This window comes from Dipodomys spectabilis, unplaced genomic scaffold, assembly GCF_019054845.1.
Source record: "Dipodomys spectabilis isolate Male_0828 unplaced genomic scaffold, ASM1905484v1 ptg000436l, whole genome shotgun sequence".
Taxonomy (NCBI): domain Eukaryota; kingdom Metazoa; phylum Chordata; class Mammalia; order Rodentia; family Heteromyidae; genus Dipodomys; species Dipodomys spectabilis.
Genome location: NW_024871113.1, coordinates 3270242 through 3296864, shown reverse-complemented (window position 1 = coordinate 3296864; position 26623 = coordinate 3270242). Strand labels below are relative to the sequence as shown.

The window sequence follows — 26623 nt, the reverse complement described above, 5'->3', positions numbered from 1 at the left end:
GAAAAATTAGGAATCCATGGAACATTCCTCAATACAATAAAGGCTGTATATGACAAACCTACAGCCAGCATTATAATTATACTCAATGGTGAAAAACTAAAGCCATTTCCTCTTAACTCAGGAACAAGACAAGGATGCCCACTCTCTCTACTTCTCTTCAATCTAGTATTAGAATGCCTAGCTACAGCAATAAGACAAGATGCAGACATAAAGGGGATCCAAATAGGGAAAGAAGAAATAAAACTCTCCCTCTTTGCAGATGACATGATCTTGTATTTAAAGAATCCCATAGACTCCACTCCCAAATTACTCAAGCTGATTCAAAACTTTGGCAAAGTAGCAGGTTATAAAATTAACCCCCAATAATCAATGGCTTTTCTGTATGCCAACAATGAGAAAAGTGTGGCTGAAATTAGGAAAGCAACTCCATTTGTAATAGCCCCACAAAAAATAAAATACCTAGGAATTAACTTAACTAAAGAAGTGAAGGACCTCTATGATGAAAACTTTAAAATCTTGAAAAAGGAAATCAACACAGAACTTAAAAAATGGCAAAACCTCCCATGCTCCTGGATTGGAAAGATTAACATCGTGAAAATGGCAATACTTCCCAAGGCTATCTACAAATTCAACGCAATACCTATCAAAATTCCACCCTCATTCTTCAAGGAAATAGAAGAGGCAATCCAAAAATTCATATGGAACAATAAAAGACCCCGAATAGCAAAAACGCTCCTCAACGGAAAGAACACTGCTGGAGGAATATCAATACCAAATTTCAAACTCTACTATAAAGCCATAGTAATCAAAACAGCTTGGTATTGGCATAAGAACAGACCTCAGGACCAATGGAATAGAATTGAAAACCCAGAAATGAACCTACAGACCTATAGCCATCTAATCTTCGATAAGGGAGCTAAAACAATAGAATGGAAGACAGACAGCCTCTTCAGTAAATGGTGCTGGCAAAACTGGTTAACTACATGTAGAAAACTAAACCTAGATCCTTATATATCACCCTGCACCAGAATCAACTCCAAATGGATCAAAGACCTTGAACTCAAAGCAGACACTCTGAAAACATTACAGGATGGAATAGGAGAAACCCTGGGTCTCCTTGGCTCAGGCCGAAATTTTCTGAATAGAGACCCGGAAACACAACAAATCAAAGAAAGGTTGGACAAATGGGATTGTATAAGGTTGCAGAGCTTCTGCAGGGCAAATGACATAGCTAGCAAGATCAAGAGAAAGCCCACGGACTGGGAGAAGATCTTTACTAGTCATACAACGGACAAGGGTCTCATATCTAAAATATACTTGGAACTCAAAAAATTAAACCACCCAACAACAAATCCTCAAAGAAACAACTGCCCAATAAGTAAGTGGGCGAAAGACTTAAAGAGAAGCTTCTCTGAAGAAGAAAGAAGGATGGCCAATAGACACATGAAGAAATGTTCAACATCCCTAGCCATAAAAGAAATGCAAATCAAAACAACATTGAGATATCACCTCACTCCAGTTAGAACGGCAAAAATCAAGAACTCTAACAACAACAGATGCTGGAGGGGATGTGGACAGAAAGGAACCTTACTTCATTGTTGGTGGGAATGTAAACTTGTTCAACCACTTTGGAAAGCAGTATGGAGGTTCCTCAAAAGACTTCACATAGAGCTCCCCTATGACCCAGCAATCCCACTTTTGGGCATTTACCCTAATGTTTACAAACAAGACCACACTAAAGCTACCAGCACAACTATGTTTATTGCAGCATTATTTACCATAGCTAAGATATGGAACCAACCCAGATGCCCCTCAGTAGATGAATGGATCAAGAAAATGTGGTATATATACACAATGGAATTCTATGCCTCCATCAGAAAGAATGACATTGCCCCATTTGTTAGGAAATGGAAAAACTTGGAAAAAATTATATTAAGTGAAGTAAGCCAGGCCCAAAGAAACATAGGTCCCATGGTTTTCCTTATTTGTAATATCTAGTATATGTATGAATCAAGCGGAAAAGGTCAGATAATGTGATGTCAGGAAAATGAACCCTTAGATGTGTATTTTAATGTTTTTTTTCTTTCATGCATGTGTTTCTAACACATTTATAAGATTATCTCTTTGTTGCTTTGTATGTCCCTCCTCCACAGTATAACCCCTGCTTTCTCTATATTTGATGTCAGTATAACTTGTGGAGGAGATGGGGAAAAACCAGTTGTTTAAGGATACAGGTGGACCTGTTGCAACAATGAGAAGTACAAGTTGTCATGTCCAAAACGAGCTTTACAACGTTGGTGCGGGGGGGGGGGGGGGGGGGGGGGGGGAAGGAGAAGGATTGGGATTAGGGGGGGAGGGGGGAGGCTGGGAAGGGATGTGAAGGATAAACAAAGGAGGAGGCTGCAATGCTTGGTAAGAAATGTACGCATTATCCTGCCCATGTAACTGTAACTCCTCTGTACAGTATGTTCACAAATAAAATAAAATTAAATTAAAAAAAAAAAAAAAGAAAGAAAATGTGGTGTATACATATAGACAATGGAATGCTATGCCTCCATCAGAAAGAATAACATTGCCCCATTTGTTAGGAAATAGAAAGACTTAGATAAAATTATATTAAGTAAGTAAGCCAGGCCCAAAGAAATGTAGGTCTCATGGTTTTCCTTATTTGGAATAACTAGTATATGTATGAGACAAACAGAAAAGGTCAGATAAGATGATGTAAGCTGGGCTGACGCTTGTAATCCTAGCTACATAGGAGGCTGAGATCTGAGGATTGTGGTTCAAAGCCAGCCCAAGCAGGAAAATCCGTGAAACTCTTATCGCCAATAAACCACCAGAAAACCAGAAGTGGCACAGTGGCTCAAGTGGTAGAGCGCTAGCCTTGAGCTGAAGAGCTGAGGGACAGCGCTCAGGCCCAGAGTTCAAGCCCCACGACTGACCAAAAAAAAAAAAAAAAAAAAGATGATGTTAGGCAAAATGAACCCCAAGGTAAGGACATAAGTGGTTTTTTCTTTCTTGATTGTTTCTAACATATTTATAAGGTGATTGTTTTGTTGCTTTGTATGTCCCTACCCCACGGTATAACCCCTGTTTTCACTGTATTTGATGTTGGTATAATTTGGGGAGGGGAAGGGAAAAAAACTAATTGTTTAAAAAGGGATACAGTCTGACCCATTGCAAAAAATGCTATGTTGAAAAAAGAACTTTACATCTTTGCGGAGAGGGGCTGTAGTCATGGAGATGCGAGGGCAGGGATGGTAGGGGAAAAACAAAGGAGGAGGCAACAATGCTTGATAAGAAATGTACTTATTAGCTTGCTCATGTAATTGCAACCCTTCTATGCAGTATTTTCACAATAAAAAATCTTATTAAATTTTTTTTTAAAAAAATTCAATGTCATCATTGTATGGTGTTACATAGATTGAGGCATCTCCCAACACTTTTAGCCTGCAAGCTCCTCCCAAAGTCATGTTAGCAATTAACAACACCAGTGTCACCTCTAAGCTATCCTACTCCTCTCATTTTCTGCATAATCTTACTTTTTCTAGCTTCCTCTGCTTTGTTCTGAAGAAAGCAGGTACTCCATTAACTCCATTAGTAGCTTCAATTACTACCATTTTCCTTCTGGCTATTTCCCTTCCAATGGTCCATGTTCCTTGTTTTAATAAACCGATCTTTTACACACAACTTCAGGGATCACAAAATTGCAGAACCAGCCAGCCTAATCTCACTGGGCCCACAGTAACGGCCTGGTGACCCCTTTCTTCTTTCTTTTCTCTTTTCCCTTTCTTTGAAGTACTGGGATTTGAACTCAGGGCCTCATGCTTGCTAAATAAACACTCTATTGCTGAGCCATGTTTCTAGCTCTAACTCTATTAAAGATCTTCTTACCCCTTTTCTCTTTGAAGTTCTCTCCTTCCATTCTCAACTGATAACTTTCCATTTGATTTGCTAATGGAAAGACAAAGCAAGGTAAGTGTTCTACTTTTTACATCCAAGTTTTCCTTCCCAAATCTCCCTTACTTCAATCGGTTTTCTTTTCATTCACCTCTTGAGAAACTTTTGCTGATGATTAACTAAAGTAGGATTTGCTATCTTATTAGCCTACTTAATTTTTCTTCAAAGCACTACTACTATACAACAGTGCATTCATTATTCATTTTTTATGGTTTATTATCTATCTCTCATTTCTTGCAAATCACTTTAAGTTTTTATGTGTTAGTCACAATACTGTCTCTAGTATCATAAGTCCGTCATATCATAAAAGTGGTAGTGGGTGCTCAATAATTTTCTAGGAATGAGTAACTGAATGTATTTTTTTTCTTTTTTTATTGTTAAGATGATATACAGAGGGGTTACAGTTACATAAGTAAAGTAATAAGTACATTTCTGGTCAAACCTGTTATCCCTTCCCTCATTTTTCTCCTACTTTTCCCCGTACTCCCCAAGTTTAGAGATAATTCCAACATATTCTCTTGTGTATATCACTGTTGCATTGGTTTCCCTTGTCTTCTGATAACTAAATATATTATTCAATCAGTGGCATATCCTCACTTGGAGATAAAGGATCTTATTATTATAAGGTCTTCATCAGCCGGGTGCCAGTGGTTCATGCCTGTAATCCTAGCTACTCAGGAGGCTGAGATCTGAGGACATCGGTTCAAAGCCAGCCCAGGCAGGAAAGACTCTTATCTCCAATAAACCACTCAGAAAACTGGAAGTGGTGCTAGGGTTCAAGTGGTAGAGTGCTAGCCTTGAATTGAAGAGCTGAGGGACAGTGCCCAAGCCCAGAGTTCAGGCCCCATGACTGACAAGACAAGACAAACAAACAAAAAAACTTCATTTCATACATTTTAATTCACATGTGATATTTTCATCAAATGTCTTAGCCTTTCTGTTCATATTATTTTCAATCAGAATTACTCACAGGTAGCAAAAAAAGTCTCTTCTAACACAGTTTCTGATTAAAGTTTCTTTAGGACTGAAATTTTTGAGAGGAAAACCCCCCCAAATAAGCCAATGAATCCAGAAAGTCTGCATTACTGAAAAATGAATTACTGGGTTATTTGGAGTTATAAAAAAAAATGGTCACCTCAGCAAGCAGATAGGATCAGAAACAGTAGGAAAAGCTGGGTATAAAGCTTAGAGATGCTCTTGGAATTTGTTTGTTTGTTTATTTATTTATTGCCAGTTCTGGGCCTGGACACTGTCCCTGAGCTTCTTTTACTAAGGCTAGAACTCTACCTCTTGAGCCACAGCTCCACTTCCAGCTTTTTCTGTGTCTGTGGTACTGAGGAATCGAACCCAGGGCTTCATGTATTCTGGACAAACTCTACCACTAAGCCACCTTCCCAGCCTTGGAAATAGTTTTGAATATTCTTTTTGGTAACAAATTACATATTCTGCTGAATCTGACTCACAATTTCCTGTTAATACTCTCTAATCTCTTACAGAAATTAATAACACTGTCTGGATTTGTTCTGCCATTTCATTCTAGCTAGAGGGAATAGAATTTTTTTTTTAAAATAAAGAAACATGCAACATGTATGAATACAGTACTGTTTATAGATCTCACAAATATGTGACCTAAACAACAAAACAGAAGCTCCTGATTGTATGCTAGCGTGTTAAGGATATCACCAGGGTATCATTGCCTACATTCAGGAAATTTTGTACTTGCATGAGTAATTTAGACAATCTTTTAGTTAATGTGTATTTTTCTGTATGTAGAAAATAGAACTGAAGGTGTAGCACAGTGGTAGAATACCTCCTAAATTCATGGCTCAAAGTTCAAACCTCAGTACTGCCACAACTATTTTTTATTTTTGTTTATATTTTTGTTCTGGTACTGGGGCTTGAACTCACTGTCCCTTAGCTATTCTGTTTAAGGCAAAAATCATTAAGACAAAGAGCTCCACTTCTGGGTTTTTGAACTTTCCTGCCAAGGGTGCCTTCAAACACAATCCTCAAATCTCAGCCTCATGAGAATTATAGGTTTGAATTATGGTGTTTCTTGGCTGAAAACCTTATATTTAAAATAGATTTTATAGTCTAAGGTAGCCTAAATATTAATGTTTCCTTTAATAAGATGTAAAAAACAGTCAAAATTAATACCTTTCAGATCTTGGCAACTTATTTCTTTACTATGAAAGCTGAAATAAAAAATTTTAACAAGGGGGGCTGGGAAGGTGGCTCAGATATATAGAGGAGTAAATTGTAAAAGAAATTCTTCCTCTACATTGAAATAGTGAAACTCAGTATTAACACCTTCTTGCCCTTTATCCCCAAATGCTTTTTCTTTATTAAAACATTAATATCAGCACTGTTTTCAGAAACTGCTCTGTTGAATGGCAACTCCTTGTCCAATTACCTAAAGAAAATTTTAAAATTATTTTTTAAAAAACCCATTAATATCAAATGGAGATCTTTGCCTCAACCTCTTAATTCAAAACTATCATAATGGGCTTTCATCCAAGACAATTGTAATATGCATAAAACACAGCTTTAGGTAAATAAATTATTTGATTTACTTTTTGTGTGTGTGCTGGTTCTGAGGTTTGAACTCAGTACCTCGGCGCTGTCCTTGAGCCTTATTTTTTAGGCTACTGCTACTGGTCTATCACCTGACATACAGTTAAACTTTTGGCTTTTTGGTGGCTAACTGGAGTTAAGAGTATTAAGGACTCTCCTGCCCAGGCTAGCTTCCAACTGTAATCCACAGATCTCAGCCTCCTGAGTAGGAAGGATTTCAGGCATAAGCGACTGTTGCCCGGCTGTAAACAAATACTTATTGGAGGTGTCCTCAAAGGAAATAAAACATTATAGAATGTTATAGACTATTTTAAATGCATAGAAACCAAAGTAAAGTAAGTTTAGTCAAAATTAGACCATTAATTAACAGTTTTAATGCAATGGATTTAATTACTTAAACTTGAAACTATGGGTAAATTGTTTTATTCACAAGGCTAAGGTTACTTGATTTACTAATATTTTATAAGTGTTATCTAGTGTCTAGTAGAATTAATTTGCTAAGAGGCAATTTTTGATAATTTCTAAGTATTTCTCTTGTATTTGGTGGCACTTGAACAAACAAACTGAAAAATCAACTTTAGGATTTCCATACTTTGAAATTTTACCTTCAATCTCTAATATCATACTACAAATTTAATCTTAAATATCATATTATAATATCATATTATAAATTTAGCATTAACAATATTGTTCCTGGTAAAGGGTATGTGTTCACCTGACAGTGGTACACATCAACATGAAGATTTCTGACTTCACATATTCAGCTGAACCATGGCAAATGAATACTCAACTATAATAACACCATCCTCAGTCTAGCACAAACAACAGAAACATCTTAAGAAATCTGCCAAGTGTTCCAAATGAAAATGTGGTCTAAATAGTCTGTATCAGGCTTCAAAAACACATCAGACAACTTCCTTTAAGCCAGATAGAGAATAATTAACTTTTTACATAATAGATTACTTAGTAGAAATCTACTCATGATTCATTAAACAAATAAATTCTCACTGAAAACTAGTAATGGAATTTGTTTCAACCTTTCAAAACAAGTATTATTTTTTCAGAAATGAAAGTCTGCTGTCATTTCAAACTTTTTTAATGTTCTATCTTTACTATCTTGACTGTTATTTTGTATTCACATAGATAGTTTTTTTAAAGCAAGCACAAATATAATTAATCAGAAGCAATCCTGATTTTAATTATATAGTCATTCCATTTATTTGAATGAATTTCTGAGAACTTAAAGTGAAGCAAAACCATGAGAAAGGAAAAAGAAAAAGAAAAAGAAAATGAGAGAAGTACAGGGAAATAAACAAAAATCTACTTGATTCTAAAAAAGCGAAACAATAAACTAATACCTGTCACTATTAGTAAAGTATCACTATTAGTAAAATCTGTGGTTACTCTTTTTACTGGACATACCTTGGTCTCTGCAATTGTCCTTGACTTGGGGTTTCATCTAACCCTGGGAGACCACTACTGGATTCAAATCTCTTTGAAGCTTCACTTCTTCTCACTATTTGTGAATAAAATGAATAATGTCACAGGTGAAAAAATATGAAGAGAACGCTATCCAAAACTCAATCATTTAGTAGACATTATAAAATATAATCTGTATAAATCACAACCAGACAACCAAATTAATAACTATTTTGCAATGTTTAATTTCTGACATTTTTTTCTTTGCCTTTCTTACTTTTTTTTTTTTTTTTTTTTTTTTTTTTGCCGGTCAAGGGGCCTGAACTCTGGTACTGGGCGCTGTCCCTCAGCTTTTCAGCTCCAGGCTAGCACTCTACCACTTGAGCCACAGCGCCAGTTCCGGCTTTTTCTGCGTTTGTGGTGCTGAGGAATCAAACCCAGGGCCTCATGCATGCAAGGCAAGCACTCTACCACTGAGCCACCTTCCCAGCCCGCCTTTCTTAGTTTTTTCTTTTGATAGTACCACAGTTTGAACACCGGTCCTCAAACTTGTTAGCTAAGCATTCTACAACTTGAGCCATAACCCCAGCACCTGATTAAAAAAAAGAAGAAGAAGAAGAAAATCTTGCTTTCTTAAACTCATGTTGCTTGTTTTTAGGTACCTCTCACCTTGTCTGAAATCTGAATCAGAAGAAATAATAGACGGACTTTCACTGGAGGTACTGAAGATATCACTGTGGTAAGGTTTGTATCTTCGAACTGATTCTAAAGTAATTTAAAAAAAATTAATAAGTAAATTTATGAGCTGTTCCACATTTTTTAAGGCACATGTAAACTGGTGGGGCAGGAACATTCTGCACATTGCTTTAAAATTACCAATCACCAGACTTTTTAAAGAAGGAAGTTCCATTTTGACATGATTTGATATACTGGTTAAGAGCAGAGAACAGAGGAGCCAGACCGCCTGTGTTTGTATCTGACGACCAGTAACTCATTTACCCCCATCCTCAACCTAAAGCAGTTTATAATAATAGTGTCGATCTCACCAAATTATAATGTGAGAAATAAACAAATGAAAACATTAAAGCTTTTAGAGGAAAGTTAAAAATAAAAAAGCAGTTTTAAGAATGCTATGTATAATTATCCATTAGTTGTTACTAGGAATTGGAAATCCAAGGACATGATCCCAGACACTTTAAAATTAGAAAACAAGTAAACAAAACACAATTAGAGAAAGGATATAACATGAAGAAAACCATCAAGGGAACTGTTTTTCATTGCTCACTCAGGTCAGAAACCAAATTAGGAAGAATTCAAAGTACGACTAGATAAAAAGTTGAGAAAACAAGCAATATTTTTGTTTTCAAGAAGTTTAAGGGTTTGAAAAAAAAAAAGGAAATCAAAAGCATAGAGAGTATTGGTGTCTTTTTGGCACAATGGAATGTTTATATCTGATTCTAGGCACTGGATAGTAAGTCTGTTTTTTGTTTTTTTTTTTGGGTCCAGTCGTGGGGCCTGAACTCTGGGCTTGGGCGCTGTCCCTCAGCTCTTCAGCTCAAGGCTAGCGCTCTACCACTTGAGCCACAGCGCCACTTCTGGCTTTTTTCTTTTTTTGCTTATGTGGTGCTAAGGAATCGAACCCAGGGCCTCAGGCATGCAAGACAAGCACTGTACCACTGAGCCACCTTCCCAGCCCAGTAAGTCTCTTTTTGAAATTGCAAAGAGATATACTGAGAAGTGATGAAAACTGTGCTAAGGAAAACAGCAAATGAAGAACACTTATGGGATGGCTTAGATTAAGGAAGAAAGAAACCATTTCTTTTTAAAAGAAACAATGGTTGAGGAAAAAGGTAAAAATATAGAAGAAATTTCAATACTCGTGTCAGAAAACTGCCTGTTAATAAAAAGCGAATCATTTCCTAGGATCCTGTATTGCTAGAAGCTTGAGGATGGTGTAAAACTTCAGTTGTGACGAATGTGACAAGGATCAGTAAAAACCACATAAAATCTTTCATGTGGCCAGAAAGCTTTATGTAGGCTAAAATACATTAACTTTAGTGGAACTGAATATAATTTATTGTGGCTTTTTCTTGGCACTGGGGAAAGTAGCCTATGGGAAATTTCTAGAACCAAGAAGGGGACATGGCATTAATGGTAGCAGATAATCAAAGCAGGTGAGGTTTTTTCAGTAGTCTACAAACTTGAGCACTGAGACTTCACACAAGAATTATTTGTGGTGGAAGGTGTATAATAAAGATGGTAAAAAGAAAAAGTTAATGAATAAGTGGAAGTTAAATGGCACTGTGGGAACCAGGCTTGTGGAACCAGGCTGGGAGAATTGGGAGGTTTTGATGAGAGAACGCTTATAAATAAATGGGGAGAGAAGGGTAGATGACTGGCTATGGACTGGTAGACAGGGTAATGTTTACCTAGAAAACAAGGCACATTGCAGCAAACTGCTTTGTCCACTTCTATGTCTAGTGAACACGAGTATTTTACTTTACAATACCTTAATAACTAATGGAGTTTTAGACTTGAAATTATAGTACTTACTTTTTATGTGATTTACTCTTTATATGACTTCATTCTATTACAGAGAAGTCTCAAAGTAAAACAACTCTTCAAATTCGCTGGTTTAATGTGAATGTGATTTGACAGCATCATGGAGAATTTAAACAACAGTTTGATTTATTACCATTTTGTATTTAATAATAAGGTACAGTACACACAGTTAAGGGATTATTTAGGAAGAATTGTTATTTTTAAGGGGCATCAAAATATTTTTGCTTTATGGTTACTTAATCCTTATGGTAATATTTTCTTTTGGTGTTTTATTTATTCGTTAATTTTTCACACTAATGTTTTGTTGGGCTTTGCCAAAGGCACTAAATCAAATTACAACTCTCTGATTGCAACTTACAGAATAGTAAAACTGAAGCCAAGGAAGGACACAAATTTAAAGAGGCAACATAGTTTTAACATAGTACAAAGAAACACAGGGATCCATAAAGCTTGTTCAATAAACTGAGAAGACAACTTTTGGTTATTTTGGAAGTTACGCTTTGCAATAACAACTTCATGCTCTATATTAAGCAATAAGTAAAATTTTGGTTTCATAACTATTTCTGAAAAATGGGCATGAGTTCACAAACTTTAATCTGAATTTCCATTTGCTGGTGTTGCTATAATTGTTCTTATGTTTTATATGCATATATTTCCTTTTTCTTCAAAATGAAGAAAAATGAGACAAACTATTTTCGATCTTTGTCTTCCTTCTGTAAGATAAACACAACTTTGATAATTCTTCTTTAAATTTTAATAATGAATTGTCTTTCCTTGATGAACTTAAGTCTGTAAATTTGGTTCCCAGTACCCGACCTGTGAGGAGGGAAGTGTTGCTTTATAATTCTTTATGGCTTTATACTAGTAGAGATTTGATACTTTTAGTACACCAATTAGATGACTAGATTTGTGTTTAAGTGGTGGGAAGATGTTTTCCTTCTAAGAGTAGGGAAGGGCTGGAAGAATCTCTATTAATTGAAATAATATAATCTACTTTGTAACCTTTTTACATTGTGGAGCCTATTTTTGAAAATGCTCTTAAGCCACATTTGTGTTGCGTAATGGCAGAGGATAAAACCAGATTAAAATTCCACCTAATATTTACTTCTTAGACATGCTTTATAATAAGTTTATAATAAGATTAAAATTCTAAGCTACAATTTATTATTCATTTTTATGAAAAAAAGTTGTAAACATGAATTTTCTATTTCTAAATTAAATAATGAATTTAATGTTTTCATTAATTATCACAAAATGCCTTTACAAAGAACATCTTGCATGAGTATAAATGAAGCAGAACATTTTCCATGCTTACAGGTCATCTGGGCAGAAACATTTCTCTGAGATATCTTATATTTATAACGATGTCTAGTTGGCGCTAGTTAAAGTGTTTTGTCCTCAGTGCTAATCTACAAAAGACAGGTAGGTCTTGTCTAATTTTCAATGAAGCATACTAAAATAACGAATAGCCTTCCTTTTGAAGTATCTAGATATAACAAACGTTTTTAAAATCTATCTTTGAATGTTTATCCTAGCACTTTAGCTTTAGTGCAAATCCTAAGCATGTGGTATTATCCAGGTGATTTTATAAAAGCTCAACTATTACCAAAACTTTCTAAACACAGAAACAAATAGAATTATAAATCTTCATATAGCCATTTTCAGTATGAACAAAAACTGGTGATTATTATTTTAACTGGAAAGTGATAAAACTATTTTTTTAACCAAAAAGATGTTTTTCTATGTTTACAGAATATTATGTGCATGTGGCTCTTTCATTAAAATATTGTATCTAGGGCTGGGAAGGTAGCTCAGTGGTAGAGCGCTTGCCTTGCATGCCTGAGGCCCTCAGCACCACATAAGCAGAAAAAAAAAAGCCAGAAGTGGTGCTGTGGCTCAAGTGGTAGACTGCTAGCCTTGAGCTGAAGAGCTGAGGGACAGTACCCAGGCCCAGAGTTCAGGCCCCACAACCGCACCCAAAAAAAAAAAAATAAAAAAAATCTTGTACCTATAGTAGAAATGTTTTGCACTTTCACCACACAGTTGTAAAATTTATTTGCCTTTTGTGTGACAAAAACAGTCTCAATATCGAGTTCGTTGATTTGCAAATTTCTCTTTTCAACCAGCAAGTATCTAAAAGAAACTCAATGTACAGATTGATATAGTAGGGCCCCTTTTAGAGTCATACTTCTTTCTTATTTATTAGATTATTTCTTTCTTTTTGGTTTTCCATGAGTACTTAGTTTTCAGATAGAAAAGTAAAGTTTTAGGAAAAATCACAGTATTAAAAATACTGAGTGGGAAGTGGCGCTGTAGCTCAAGTGGTAGAGCGCTCGCCTTGAGCTGAAGAGCTGAGGGACAGCGCCCAGGCCCAGAGTTCAATCCCCACAGCCGACAAAAAAAAAAAAATTGGGGCTGGGAAGGTGGCTCAGTGGTAGAGCGCTTGCCTTGCATGCTTGAGGCCCTGGGTTTGATTCCTCAGCACCACATAAGCAGAAAAAGCCAGAAGTGGCACTGAAGCTTAAGTGGTAGAGTGCTAGCCTTGAGCTGAAGAGCTGAGGGACAGTGCCCAGGCCCAGAGTTCAGGCCCCACGACTGACCAAAAAAAAAATAATAATAAATTAAAAAAAATACTGAGTGTAGAAAGCAAATAGTAAGGATAAAACCAGCTAGATATGTCACTAAACAGAAATATTGAGGGGTTGGGAAGGTGGCTCAGTGGTAGAGTGCTTGCCTTGCATGTATGAGGTCCTGGGTTCAATTCCTCAGCACCACATAAGCAGAAAAAGCTGAAAGTGGTTCTGTGGCTGAAGTGGTAGAGCACTAGCCTTGAGCTGAAAAGCTCACGGACGGCACCCAGACCCAGAGTTCAGGCCCCATGACCGGCAAAAAGGAAAAAGAAAAAAGAAAGAAGGCGGGGGGAGGGAGGAAGGAAGGAAGGAAGGAAGGAAGGAAGGAAGGAAGGAAGGAAGGAAGGAAATTGAGTATGTAAATATGCATACAAATAAAGAATATGATTATACTCTCTCCAAGGAGCATTTTATAGACCAGTCATGAAATAAAATACTATACTCTAAAGAAGAATGTCTTAAAAAATTTAGATTTTAGCCAGGCACCAGTGGCTCACGCCTATAATCCTAGCTACTCAGGAGGCTGAGATCTGAGGATTGCTGTTCAAAGCCAGCCCAGACGGGAAAGTCTGTGAGACTATTATCTCCAAAAAAACCACCAGAAAACCAGAAGTGGCTCTGTGGCTCAAGTGGTAGAGCATTAGCCTTAAGCTGAAGAGCTGAGGGGCAGCACCCAGGCCTAGAGTTCAAGCCCCATGACCAAAAAAGAAACAAAAAAAAGAATTAAGATTTTTGATAGCAGCTTAGTTATAGAGACTTTTTTTGAGAGAACATATACATTACTCTGAAAATGGAAGAGATTCCTTAATTTCTTGTACTATTTTATCATAATTAAAAATATACTTTTGCCAGAATATAAGATGTAAAAGCCTGACAAAACATTTTATTATCTTTTAATTGTAACTTCATCCTCTGTAGAAAATTCACCCTGACTCTATCATACTATCTCTACTTATGCAGTAATACTAAAAGCAGTTTTGCAGTAGATTAATTTTGTTATAAGTTCTTGATAACTACGAGTCACAATTACAACCACCACAAAACACACAGCAATTTAAATGTACTTAATTGTAGCATATGATTGGGAACACTATACTTTAAATGTTTAGAACACCAGATTCTGATTATGAAGATTTGCATAAGATTCTGGGCATTCATAAAGCTACTTCAGCCTACAACCTTCACATTAAAACAAATCCAAGGCTGCACAAACTGTAATCTAAAAACACTGCTTATAAATGACACATATTCAAGCTCAGACAAGTAACATGCAGAATGTGGGACTCAGCCAACTGCAACAAGAACTAAATAATCACTTTAGGCTTGGCATTTCTTTATCTTCAATACAAGACTCTAGAGACAGATAGAAGTTTTAGGGAGACCTGAACTGAACAATAAAATGTTTTGTAAAAAATTCACATATTGGACTGGGAAGGTGGCTCAGTGGTAGAGCACTTGTCTTGCATGCCTGAGGCCCTGGGTTCGATTCCTCAGCACAACATAAGCAGAAAAAAAAAGCCAGAAGTGACGCTATGGCTCAAGTGGTAGAGCGCTAGCCCTGAGCTGAAGAGCTGAGGGACAGAGCCCAGGCCCAGAGTTCAGGCCCACAACCAGACCCTCACCCCCCCCCAAAAAAAAAAAAAAAACAAAAAACTTCACATATTGCCAAGGCGCTGGTGGCTCATGCCTGTAATACTAGCTACTTAGGAGTTCCATGCTAGTCCAGGCAGAAAAGTCTATGAGACTCTTTTCTCCAATTAACTACGAAAAGAACCCAAAAGTAGGGCTGTGGCCCAAGTGGTAAAGCCCTAGCTTTCAGCATAAAAAGCTCAGAAATAGCACCCAGGCCTGAGTTCAAGCCCCAAGACTGGAACAAAACAAACAAACATAAAACTTCACATATTTATGGATATGGGTCCTAACAAATAAAATACTTTAATTTTTTTTATTTTACTTATTTATTTTTTTTGCCAGTCCTGGAGCTTGAACTCAAGGTCTGGACACCGTCCCTGAGCTTCTTTTGCCCAAGCTAGCACTCTACCACTTGAGCCACAGAGCCACTTCTGCCTTTTCTTGTTTATGTGGTAGTAAGGATTCAAACCCAGGTCTTCACACATGCTAGGGAAACACTCTATCACTAAACCATATTTCCCACCCTCACTTTTTAAACAAAGCAGAAAATCACTGTGATAGCATCATGTAATTATATGGTAAGGTTTTTTTTTTTTTTTTGCTTCCTTTTAGAGGATTAACTACGAAATCATTGATTGCACCTTTCCCTTGAGCCCACTATATTCTATGTTATACTATGTTGTAATTAACAGAATATGACCTAAACAGAGCTAGACTTGATGAATACAACTTTAACCTGGAGAAGAAAGCTCACACAAGAATAAATACATGAAAGTGAGGAAGGGCATATGGAGAAACTCTCTGTAAATCACAATGTGAAACGCTTGTGCAGAGGTAGGCACAATTAACGTAAACAGTTCTGTCGAGTGCTGGTGGCTTACACCTGTAATCCTAGCTACTCAGGAGGCTGAGGTCTGAGCTTAGTGGTTTAAAGCCAGCTGGGGTAGGGAACTCTGTGAGACTCTAATCTCCAATTAACTACCAGAAAACTGGAAGTGCTGTAGCTCAAAGTGGTAGAGCACTTTTTTTTGCCTTGAGCAAAAGAGCTGATGGACAGCACTGAGTCCAAGAGTTTAGAGAGAGAGAGAGAAAGAGAATCCCCAACTTCCTTTATGGGAGTCCTGAATGTGTAGTACTCGTATCTGGTCATGTAATGAGACTCTGTTCTAGGCCACTGTACTACTTTTCTGGCATACTCCAGGATTTTGTTGTGACTTTTGCCCTTCCTTTTTGGGCTTTAGGTAAATGAGTATGCAATTCTGCTTTTAAGAGTAAATTAAAAGGGATTTTTTATTTTATTGTTTATTTATTAAAAGGAAATGGGATTTCTATTTGTATAACTGACTAGAGAATGCTATTATATCCCATAACTGAAGTAGCATCAAATTGACTAAAGTTCTTTAATATGTTGATATACTCAGACTACATTAACAAACACTTATTTAGGGCCAATGTACTAGCAAGGTGCTAACGCTAAATCTATGAGTGACAACATCCAAATTTCAGAGGTCTGTTGGAGGAGACAAGCTTTTCAAAAATAATAATAATAATAATCTCAATAAAACGATATAGGCCATTATCTAAAACTGAGGTCAAAAAAAGATTTCTGAGTTAGGAAACACCTGAAGTTGTAAATTTTTTTTTTTGGGGGGGGGGGGGGGCGGTCGTGGGGCCTGAACTCTGGGCCTGGGTGCTGTCCCTCAGCTCTTCAGCTCAAGGCTAGCACTCTACCACTTGAGCCACAGCTCCACTTCCAGCTTTTTTCTTTTTGCTTATGTGGTGCTGAGGAATCGAACTCAGGGCCTCATGCATGCAAGGCAAGCGCTCTAGCGCTCTACCACTGAGCCACCTTCCCAGCCCCTGAAGTTGTAAAATTCTTAAGGCTAGATGGCTACGTGAATGAAGTAATGGGAATATAAAATGGCCTTTAGACACACACTTAGGTAGATGGATATATATTTCTTTTATTCTCTGTACACATATGAATAAGCATAAATACATATGCACATACATATACATACAGGGTGTATGTATACATGCATATATAGAGACATATACATATATTTTCTGTACACACACAAAGATGTGGGTGAGAAGAGTAGGAAAAGGAGATGGGAAGAGAATGAGAATGATGCAAATACTACTAGAGAATATGATAATGAGGAGCCTTAAAATGATCTAAAGAGGTAGAATTTTATATTACCTACGTGATCATACATCATTAAATGGATGGTCGTTAGAGAAATGTTCTCAGGTTTTCAAGATAGAGACAAAAATTGTATTGGAGAGACAGAGGAACTGAGATGATATATGCAAATAATTTGGAGGTCAAAATTGATGGTTCTTAAAAACTATAATAACATTGCTAGCAAAATTCTTTATTTCTTTTTCTTTTCCTCTTTCTCTCCTCCCTCTCCCTCTTTCTATGTCTCTTTCTCTAGTATTCTCTTGCTTGTCTGTGTACAGGTCTTGAGGCTTAAACACTACCTGGGTGGTATCCATGAGTTTTTTTGCTCAAGGCTAGCATGCTACCCCTTGAACCATAGCTCTACTTCTGGCTTTTTAGTGGTTAAGTGGCAATGAAAGACTCAGTGATTTTTATGTCCAGGCTGACTTCAAGCCACCATACACATCTGTCTCCTAAGTAACTAGGATTTCAGGTGTGAACCACCAGCACCTGGCTAAGTTTTTTCTTCTTTTTTAATTTTTTTTTTTAAATGTTGGTCCTGGTGCCTGAATTCAAGGCCTGAGCACTGTTTATGAGATTTTTTTTGCTCAAGGCCAATGCCCTACCACTTGGGCAACAGCTCCACTTCATCTGGTTTTGGTGGTTAATTGGAGACTAGAGTCTCACAATCTTTCCTGCCTGGGCTGACTTCAAACTGTGATTTTTCAGATCTCATGCTCCTGAGTCACTAGATTACAGGTGTAAGCCACTGGTGCCTGACCTGGGCAAATTGTCTTTAGTGTTTGAAAATACAGTTTCTTTTTTTTTTTTCTGTCTAGGTGCATTATTTAAACTACTGAATAATTTATTGCTGAGCTCTTTTCAAATGCTTCTAAAACCAGTCTTTCTATAATTAAATGCTAGTATTATTTACTAGACTAAGCTTATAAAGGAATGGGTAAATTTGTATTGATATGTTGTCTACTAATGAATTTGGTTGTATAAATTAATTGATCAATTGATTAACTGACTAATTAGCTTACTAATTTACCTACTTACTTATTGAGACAGGGCCTCACAATTTAAACCAGGCTGACCTGGAACTCACTATACATTCCAAGCTGGTCTTAAACTTGTGATCCTTTTGCCTCAGTCACCTGAGTGCTAGGATTACAGGCACGCACCATCAGGCCTTCCTTGATCTATGTAATAGAAAGTGAAATAAAATAGTGTCTCATCATAGCATACTGATCATCACATGTGGCAAGTACCACAGAATCGGACCATGCAAACTAAGAATATTCCCTCAAGTGATTAAGTTCTACTAGATAATGTTGGTCTAGAATACGTAATTTTTTAAAAAGCTATGGAAACATGGTAAACACTTGATTCATCAAGATGCTGATTCCATCTTTAAATGTGATATTCAAATATCTAAAATATATCTAGTTATGGCTTAAGTCATGATAACTAAAATACATGAGGTATAAAATCCCTATTCATTGATATTTACTTCTGTGGAACTGATATGAATGAAACAGAAGTGGAATTTTTAAATAAAGGTAGGTGTGGTGCCAGTGGCTCACTCCAGTAATCCTAACTACTTAGGAGGCTAAGATCCAGGGATCATTACTCAAAGCCAACCCAGGCTGGAAAATCCACGAGACTCTTATCTCCAATAATCTATTAAAAAAAAGCCAGAAGTGGCACTGTGGTCCAAGTGTTAGAGCACTCACCTTGAGCAAAAGAAGCTCAGAGTTTAAGCCCCAGGACTGGCAAAACAAAATAAAATAATAATAATAACAATAATAATAATTTTAGGTGATAACATACTCAAAATAACCAAATTAATTTTTCTTTCTTTTCCCTACAGGAAGGAAAATAAGGTAAAGAAATAAAACTTGGAATAGTTCATCTTTAGTAGTTTTGGATAAAAAATGATTTTTGTACCAAATGTTATCTCCATGGAACTAAAGGGATTATGAATGCATCCTCTTGCTTGCTTTTCTTAAATGTAACCATAACAATGTAAACTTGTACATTTACTCTTACCAAATGAAATATTAAGGTGCTGCAATAATAAGAACATGCTCGTATACTTAAGGATTCATAAATTCTAGTTACACAACACATTTTTAGCTCTTTTAACAGGGTTATGTCAGAACAAAATTAGGCTACAACAAGAGGACAGAACTCTGGAAAGAAGCAAACAATAATTAATTTTGACATGATGTAGACTGGCTAAAAAAAAAAAATCTAACCATAGCCACTTTGGGAAAAAAATAGCTTTTTCTGTTCTTCATTGTATCTCTGACACTACTGTACTATACAGAATGCAGAGCACTTTCTACTACTGAAAGCAAATACTAGTCCAAGTCCCCACCTAGGGTGTTGGAAGCAGCTCATGTTCCACTCACATTACTGATTCCAAGTGGCCATCTCATAAGGAGGAATCTGCTTCCAACAAAAGAACTACTAGCAGGGCATCTTGAACTTGTCAGTCACTCATTTTAACAGTTTTCAGGTCTTAAGAACCAGTAGAAGAAAATAGAAAAAAAAAGTGCTGGGACAAGGAAGAATGGAAGAGTATAATGAGACTGGCCTATGTATGCTAAGGTGAAAAAAAAAAAAAATAAAGGTTGGCAGTAAACCAGAGGGGTCAGGAAGGTGGGAGATACCAACATTTAAAACTGGTTTCCACAAAAGAAGCCCAAGTTATGTTTCTTCCTAGCCCTGCCCTTCTATTTTATATGGGTAGAGAACTATCTGTTTCCAAAGAAGAGAACTCAATGTCAACTATTGCTTTATCTTATTTTATTTATTTTAATTTGGTTTAGTTTCAGTAGTTTTAGTTCAAGTACAGATCAAACTCAGGGCCTACAGTTAAGAATTCACTCAACTGAGCCACACTCTCTAATTCTTTTGCATTTTTGTTTTTTAAGTAGGGTCTCTTTTGCCGATCAAGAAGCTGGGATTACAGGATTGTACCACAAGGCAGGACTCCAACCAGAGTTTTGATAGTCTACTGCCTTATCAGCAATAGGATTATCCTCTATAAAGATCCTCCCATTGTAGAAACATCTCAGTATCACAACAGTATTCCACTTAACCTCTTTACAGTATGAAGCATTGCAGAAAGTACCAGGTGTTTCATGTTTAGTCTTTCATAGTGCTTTGCTATGTCATACAAAAAAATTATACAGTTTTTTTTCCTCTTACCCTTCCAATGTAAGTATATATGCTGTTGAAGTGAGCACAAAAATTATATAATGTTATTAAGGGGACCCAAGGAGCTTGTGCAGTAATTAGTTGAATATCCAACTTCCCAGGAAGGAAAAAAAATCTTAGCAAGAATGTACAAAAAAAAAAAATGCATTTGGTCTCAGCTGGAAATCAGAATGGCAAACAGAAAAGTCATGATTCAAAATACAGTTCTGTTATGAATTATGTATCTCAGTTGGCAAGTTAGTCTATTTTTTTAAGCCTTTGAAAATGAGCAGTTTGGCTTAAATGGTGTCCAGATTCCTTCTAGTTCCAAACTCCATGAAATTTAGGTTTAGTCTCCTCTGTCTGAGTCGGCTAGTTCATGGAAACTAAGGAGATGCTATGATTTAGGAAAGGCCCTTTTCAAGAGAATGAGACCTGGACTAAGCAAAGGGCTATATAGTTTGTGTTTAAGAGACAACAGTGTTACCAACTGATTCAATGACTGTATTTACACACTCAAAAGGACAAGCTGAAATGTAGCTGTTTCTATTATGCTAGTTGATAAAGAGCACTAAAACGTTTTTTTTTTTCCTGTAATTTCTTTTGCAGGGCTGAGGTTTAAACTGAGTCTTGACAGGCAAACACTCTACCATGAGCTACAACACAAGCCTCAGAACCCATCTTAAAAAAAAATTTAAAAATTGAAGTAACATAAAGTAGAAAATCTTTATACCAGAATTCTGAAAATCCATAATGGAAATCTCTAATCTCCAAATGATAGAAATTTTATCATTAACCAATTATGTGATAGTATGTTATTAAATCTCAACAAGTCTAATAATATATTTATACAACATGCTCTAAAAACTTAACTAATCCTAAAACTATTGAAATCCATTAGCAAACCACCAAATCTAAAGATAATAAAAACTGTATGGGCTATTTATTTTCAGATGTTTTAAAATATGGATATCTAGAACAAAATATGTAAACCACACATAGCAGTAACTTGTACTGTTCTGCTTGATTTATCATATATGAACAAGATCTCTGATGCCTATTTTTCATGAGAATTATATATATTTCCTATTTCCATTTTTTCCTGCATAATAGTTAAAATATTCATGTTAGCAATTGCACTTTTGTTCACATTGCTAATGTAAATTACCTAAACTTTAGAAAAACCACAGCCAAAAAACTAGCAAGTTACAAACAGTTTAAATAATAAGAATTACTGCTTTTGAATACCAAACCTCAAACATTTCTTTCAAATAATGCTTTTAGTATAAAGCAAATGTGATTATTTACTCCTTACAAATCTAATCATGGAGCTTTGTTTAAAGCAATGTTTACTTTCCATACCAAACCACATTTTCATGTTTTATTTGTTTACTTAACTGGGAAGGTGGTGGTTAAAGTATCTTCTGAAACAGTACAATACTTATTTTGTGTGACAGCAAATGCTTTTGAAAACTTTGCAGTACCAAATAAATATTCCAGCATAAAAACTGTCATGTATTAAATAATTCAAAGCACATTTTATTCTTTAAAGAAAGCTTTTTCTTTGTTTATATTTCCTTTACAAATCTAAATTTTCTAAATCTCTAAATGATATTGTAATAGTTTTTCTGTTTGGGTTATCTATTTATTTTATCTTTGAGGGGTACTGGGAATTCAACTCAGGGCTTCATAGCAAATACTCTTACCATTTGAGTCACACCCTGTGACTAATTACCTTTTGAACAAAAATTCAACAAAATGTTAAACTGACTATAGTTTAATTTATCAGAGCAAATATCTTTCTATAAATGTCTGAGCTCTTTCCTATTTAACTGTTAAACCAAGTCTCAAGTGCAAAAAATATTTCCTAATCTATTAATCCATACTATTGATTTGCCAAACACCAAAGCAAATGATCTTCTGAAATTAACACATAAGAACATTAGAAGTGGGCACTGCTGGCTCAAGCCTGTAATCCTAGCTAATCAGGGGGCTAAGATCTGAGGACCTTAGTTCTAAGCCAGCACAAGTGTGAAAGTCTGTGAGACTCTTGTCTCCAATAAACCACTCAGAAAACCCTAAGTAGCGCTGTGGCTCAAGTAGAGCCACAGCCTTGAGCTGAAGAGCTCAGGGACTGTGCCCAGGCCCAGAGTTCAAGCCGCATGACCAACAAAAACAAATAAACAAACAAAAACCCAAGAATATTAGAAACTGTGGTTTCACATTTAATACTTATCTTTTAAGAAAAGATATCACGCAATCCTTAAGGTGTTTGAAATAACCCCTAGATTAACAGATACTTATTTGTTTTCCATTATAATGATTTTATGTTTGAATCACTTTCATTTTTCACAATGAATAAAATTTCTTTATATCAATGTCTTTGAGATACCATATTCATAATTAGCTAGACTAGTTTGAATTATTGTTATGATGTGCTATTTGTTGTGTAGTAGTACATAAACATGATGTGATATGAGTTTCTTCTTTTTGTTTTAATGGTACTGGGGTTTGCACTCGCAAGACTAGTGGCTTTGCCACTTGAGTTACTCCTCCAACCCTGCTTCTGGCAGGTTATTTTCAAGATAATATCACAAACTTTTCTTTCTCAGGGAAGACTTGAAACTTGATTCTTCTTCTCTCAGCCTCTTGAGTAGCTAGGATTATAGACAGGATCCATTGTCTCTTTGTTTTAAGGTTATATCTTTTTTTGTGTGTGTTGTGGGGTTTGAACTCTGGGCCTGGGTGCTGTCTCTTAGTTCTTCAGCTCAAGGCGAGCACTCTACCACTTGAGCCACAGTGCCACTTCTGGTTTTCTGGAGATAAAAGTCTCATGAACTTTCCTGCTCCGGCCCAGCTTTTTTTTTTTTTTTTTTGGCTGGTCATGGGGCTTGAACTCAACCTGGGAGCTGTCCCTCAGTTTTTCAGCCCAAGGCAAGCATTCTACCACTTGAGCTACAGCACCACTACTGGCCTTTTCTGTTTATGTGTTGCTGAGGAATCTAACCCAGGGTCTCAAGTTTGCAAGGCAAGCACTCTACCACTAAGCTACCTTCCCAGCCCCAGGAGTTTCTTCTTTTAAGCTACTTTTAGGAGAGTACCTACTTGTAGCCATCAAAATTCTAAAAGTTAAAAAGTAATATGGTGAGTAAACAAAACATGGATTATTCTAAACTTATGGATAGAAGCTATTTTTAGTACAAACAGATGAAAGAATTTTAAATTAATCCTGTGTATTATTTCATATTAAAGTTTTTTTTTTTTTTTTGGGGGGGGGGTCCGGTCGTGGGGCCTGAACTCTGGGCCTGGGCGCTGTCCCTCAGCTCTTCAGCTCAAGGCTAGTGCTCTACCACTTGAGCCACAGCACCACTTCCGGCTTTTTTCTTTTGCTTATGTGGTGCTGAGGAATCGAACCCAGGGCGTCATGAATGCAAGGCAAGCCACATTCCCAGCCCCCATATTAAAGTTTTGTAACTACTCTTGTTTCCTAAACAAATCCTTAACAAACCTGTAACCTGGCTGACTGAAAGGAATATTCTAGTGCTTTTTAGTTTAAAGAAAGGAATAACATAATTAAGGACCATAGTCACTTTTGATATTGTTTGTGTACGTGTGAATCCAGTTATTTTAGAAACACAGGTTTACCCCAGAATAATAAGAATCACTTCAAAAGCTGTTTTTGTGCTTCTCACACTAAAAAAATACAACTGGTTTAATTACTAAACACTCATTATACAATAATCTATTTTGGACCAGGCTACTCTTACAGATGGGATAACTTACACTTGGGAAGATCACTAAACTGCTAAAGGTCACAGATATACTAAATGGAGTAAAGAACTCTAAATCTATATAAGATGACTAAATGTATAAATCAACTCTAAATCTACAAAACTAGATACTATGGTTTTAGGTGCATATATTCAACTTACTTCGGACACACTAATTGTAATGTCATGGTACTGTGTGCTATAAAACTAGTGATCTGAAAGCACTTCCCTATCCCAACACTATTGCCCACTGGGTGACTGACCGATTTTTTGTTGTGTTTTTTTTTGTTTTGGTTGGTTATGGGGCTTGAACTCAGGGCCTGGGTACTGTCCCTGAACCTCTTTGTGCTCAGGCTAGTGCTCTACTGCTTGAGCCACAGCACTACTTCTGATTTTTGAGTGGTTAAATGGAAGATAAGTGTCTTTCGGGGACTTCTCTGCCTGTTGGCTTCAAACCACCACCTTCAGACCTCACCATCCTGAGTAGCTACGATTATAGGCGTGAGCCACTGGTGCTGGGCTGAGTGGATGATTTTTATTTGCTGCTCTTCATTTCCATGAACCAATCATTTAGTGAAGCCTCCAATCAAGTAGAAAAATGTGCCTCCTACCTTTGAAAGGTTTCAATCTGAAGATAGTGAGAGACTTAATGCCTGAACTGGGCATGTTTAGTAGGGATGATTTAGGAAAGCAATAGATTGACTAGGATTTTCGTGGAATGGAGAACAGAATTGGACAGAGAACAAGTCAACCTGGGTACAAAGCTTGGCAATGGAAATAAGACTTGTGAAATGGCTTAATAACCCTTTATTATTTCAAAATAGAATTTTAAATAGTTTAGTTCAATTCTGTCTCAGACACACACAAAATTACTAACCTTCTACATTCATGGCTTCTCTCAGAGCCTGAAGTTTCTTTTGTCTCTCTCGAATTCGGTCCAAAGCACTTGAGATTGCAGAGGAGGTGGGCAATTCTTGATTGTGATATACTGGATCCTTTTTCTGAGGACCAAAGATATCCAAGGCTATGCTTCCATCAGAATATCTTGCCTCTCTTTTTCTAGGAACAGTTGAAGTCCGTCCTGTTACAGCCTCAGGGTGACAGAGTTGGTACTGGCCTGTCTCTCCAGAGGAGAAGTCTCTGTCAGATGTACAAAGCAAGTCCATGGATGAAGCCCAAGTTTTCTTCTTGGGAAGTACCTCAATGCCAGGGATAACATTTTTTTGTGGACTGCTAGTTTTGAACTGGTAAGGGGAGCAGATATTTTCAGAATCTTCATGTCCAGAATTATTATCTGATGCAATGTCCTTGAAATAATCTTCCTCATCTTGTGTGTCTCTGATGGACAGAAATCCCATAGATTTACTAAGCCCTTTGTTAAGAAAGGTCTGATGAGAGAATGGAGCCTTGTGTATGTCTAGTACATCAGAAGTAGAGCTTCTTCCTGGAATGATAAGAATCTATCATGTATGCACAGACTTTTTAGAAAATAAACTGGAAGGCAACCCACTACTGACAATGAAAGTGGTGGCAATTCTCTAAATTCTCCAAGTGGGAAATCAGAGAAGAAATGAGATAACAATTATGATAGTGGAAATACAAAGAAATGTTGTTTGTGTAACTTTTCAAGGTCCAGTATGCCGGTTTTTGTTTATTATTTTTGTACTGCTAGTAAATCAAACCCAGGGATTTGTATGTATAAGTACTCTTAATCATTGAACTAGGTTAGAAGCAAACCTCAACTGATAGAGCACCTGCCTAGAAAGCTCAGAATTCTGAGATTAAACCTCAGTATTGCCACACAATAACAACAAACACTTCTACCATTGAGCTATATACACCCTGTGCAATGTTTCTTTTTTACTTTCTCTCTCTCTCTCTCTCTTTTTTTTTTTTTTTGGTTGACCATGGGTCTTGAACTCGGGGCCTGGGTGCTGTCTCAGCTTTTTCACTCAAAGCTAGCGCTCTACCACTATGAGCCACAGCACCACTTCCTGCAATGCCTCTTATTAAATAAGCAATATATTTATTGAACTTTCTTTTGTGAGGCTTGAACTGAGGACCCTGAACTTTTCTGCTCTAGAGTCATAGTTCCATTTCCAGTTTTCTGGTGGTTAATTGGAAATAAGTGTCTCATGTACTTTCCTGACCAGGCTGGCTTCAAACTGCTCAGATATCACCCTCCGGAGTAGCTAGGATTATAGGCGTAAGCTATTAGCATCCAGCCATAAATTCAAAATTTTATTATAATCAGATACATCTTCAGAAACGTTTTTAGTATGTAAAAATAAGATAATTTGATTTCATTTAAATTATAAAACAATACTAATTTTCTTCAAGGTAGACCATCAAGTACTACATAGTATTTTTTTTTTCCATTTAGAACATAGTGTATTATTTGTCAACTGGAATAAAATGTCAATTCTTATTCTTTAAAACTTGATTTAGTTAAAACTAGGGCCTCTCTTTGTTTTTAAGGCAGCAGTCTATAAATACATTGAAATATACCAAAATGTCCACTCAAATATGAATTTTAAGATTTATAAAATAGTAATTTGTGCTATTTAAAAATGTGGGAGGGCTGGGAAGGTGGCTCAGTGGTAAAGCACTTGCCTTGCATGCATGAGGCCCTGGGTTCGATTCCTCAGCACCACATAAGCAAAAAGAAAAAAGCCGGAAGTGGCGCTGTGGCTCAAGTGGTA

At 36.6% G+C, this 26623-nt stretch overlaps 1 protein-coding gene across 6 annotated transcripts in view; it reads right to left on the bottom strand.

The window, feature by feature from the left end:
- Nucleotides 1-26623, bottom strand: part of Ptpn13 (protein tyrosine phosphatase non-receptor type 13) — a 199445-nt gene that overhangs the window by 99095 nt on the left and 73727 nt on the right. For 5 of the 6 annotated variants that reach the window (XM_042668362.1, XM_042668363.1, XM_042668364.1 and 2 more), the window contains exons 7-9: nucleotides 24799-25365; nucleotides 8623-8718; nucleotides 7957-8050 (exon numbers count right to left, since the gene is read on the bottom strand). In XM_042668362.1, coding sequence (XP_042524296.1) covers nucleotides 7957-8050; nucleotides 8623-8718; nucleotides 24799-25365 — 757 coding nt within the window. The remainder of the gene's footprint in view (nucleotides 1-7956; nucleotides 8051-8622; nucleotides 8719-24798; nucleotides 25366-26623) is intronic. The other variant, XM_042668365.1, reaches the window with a different exon arrangement.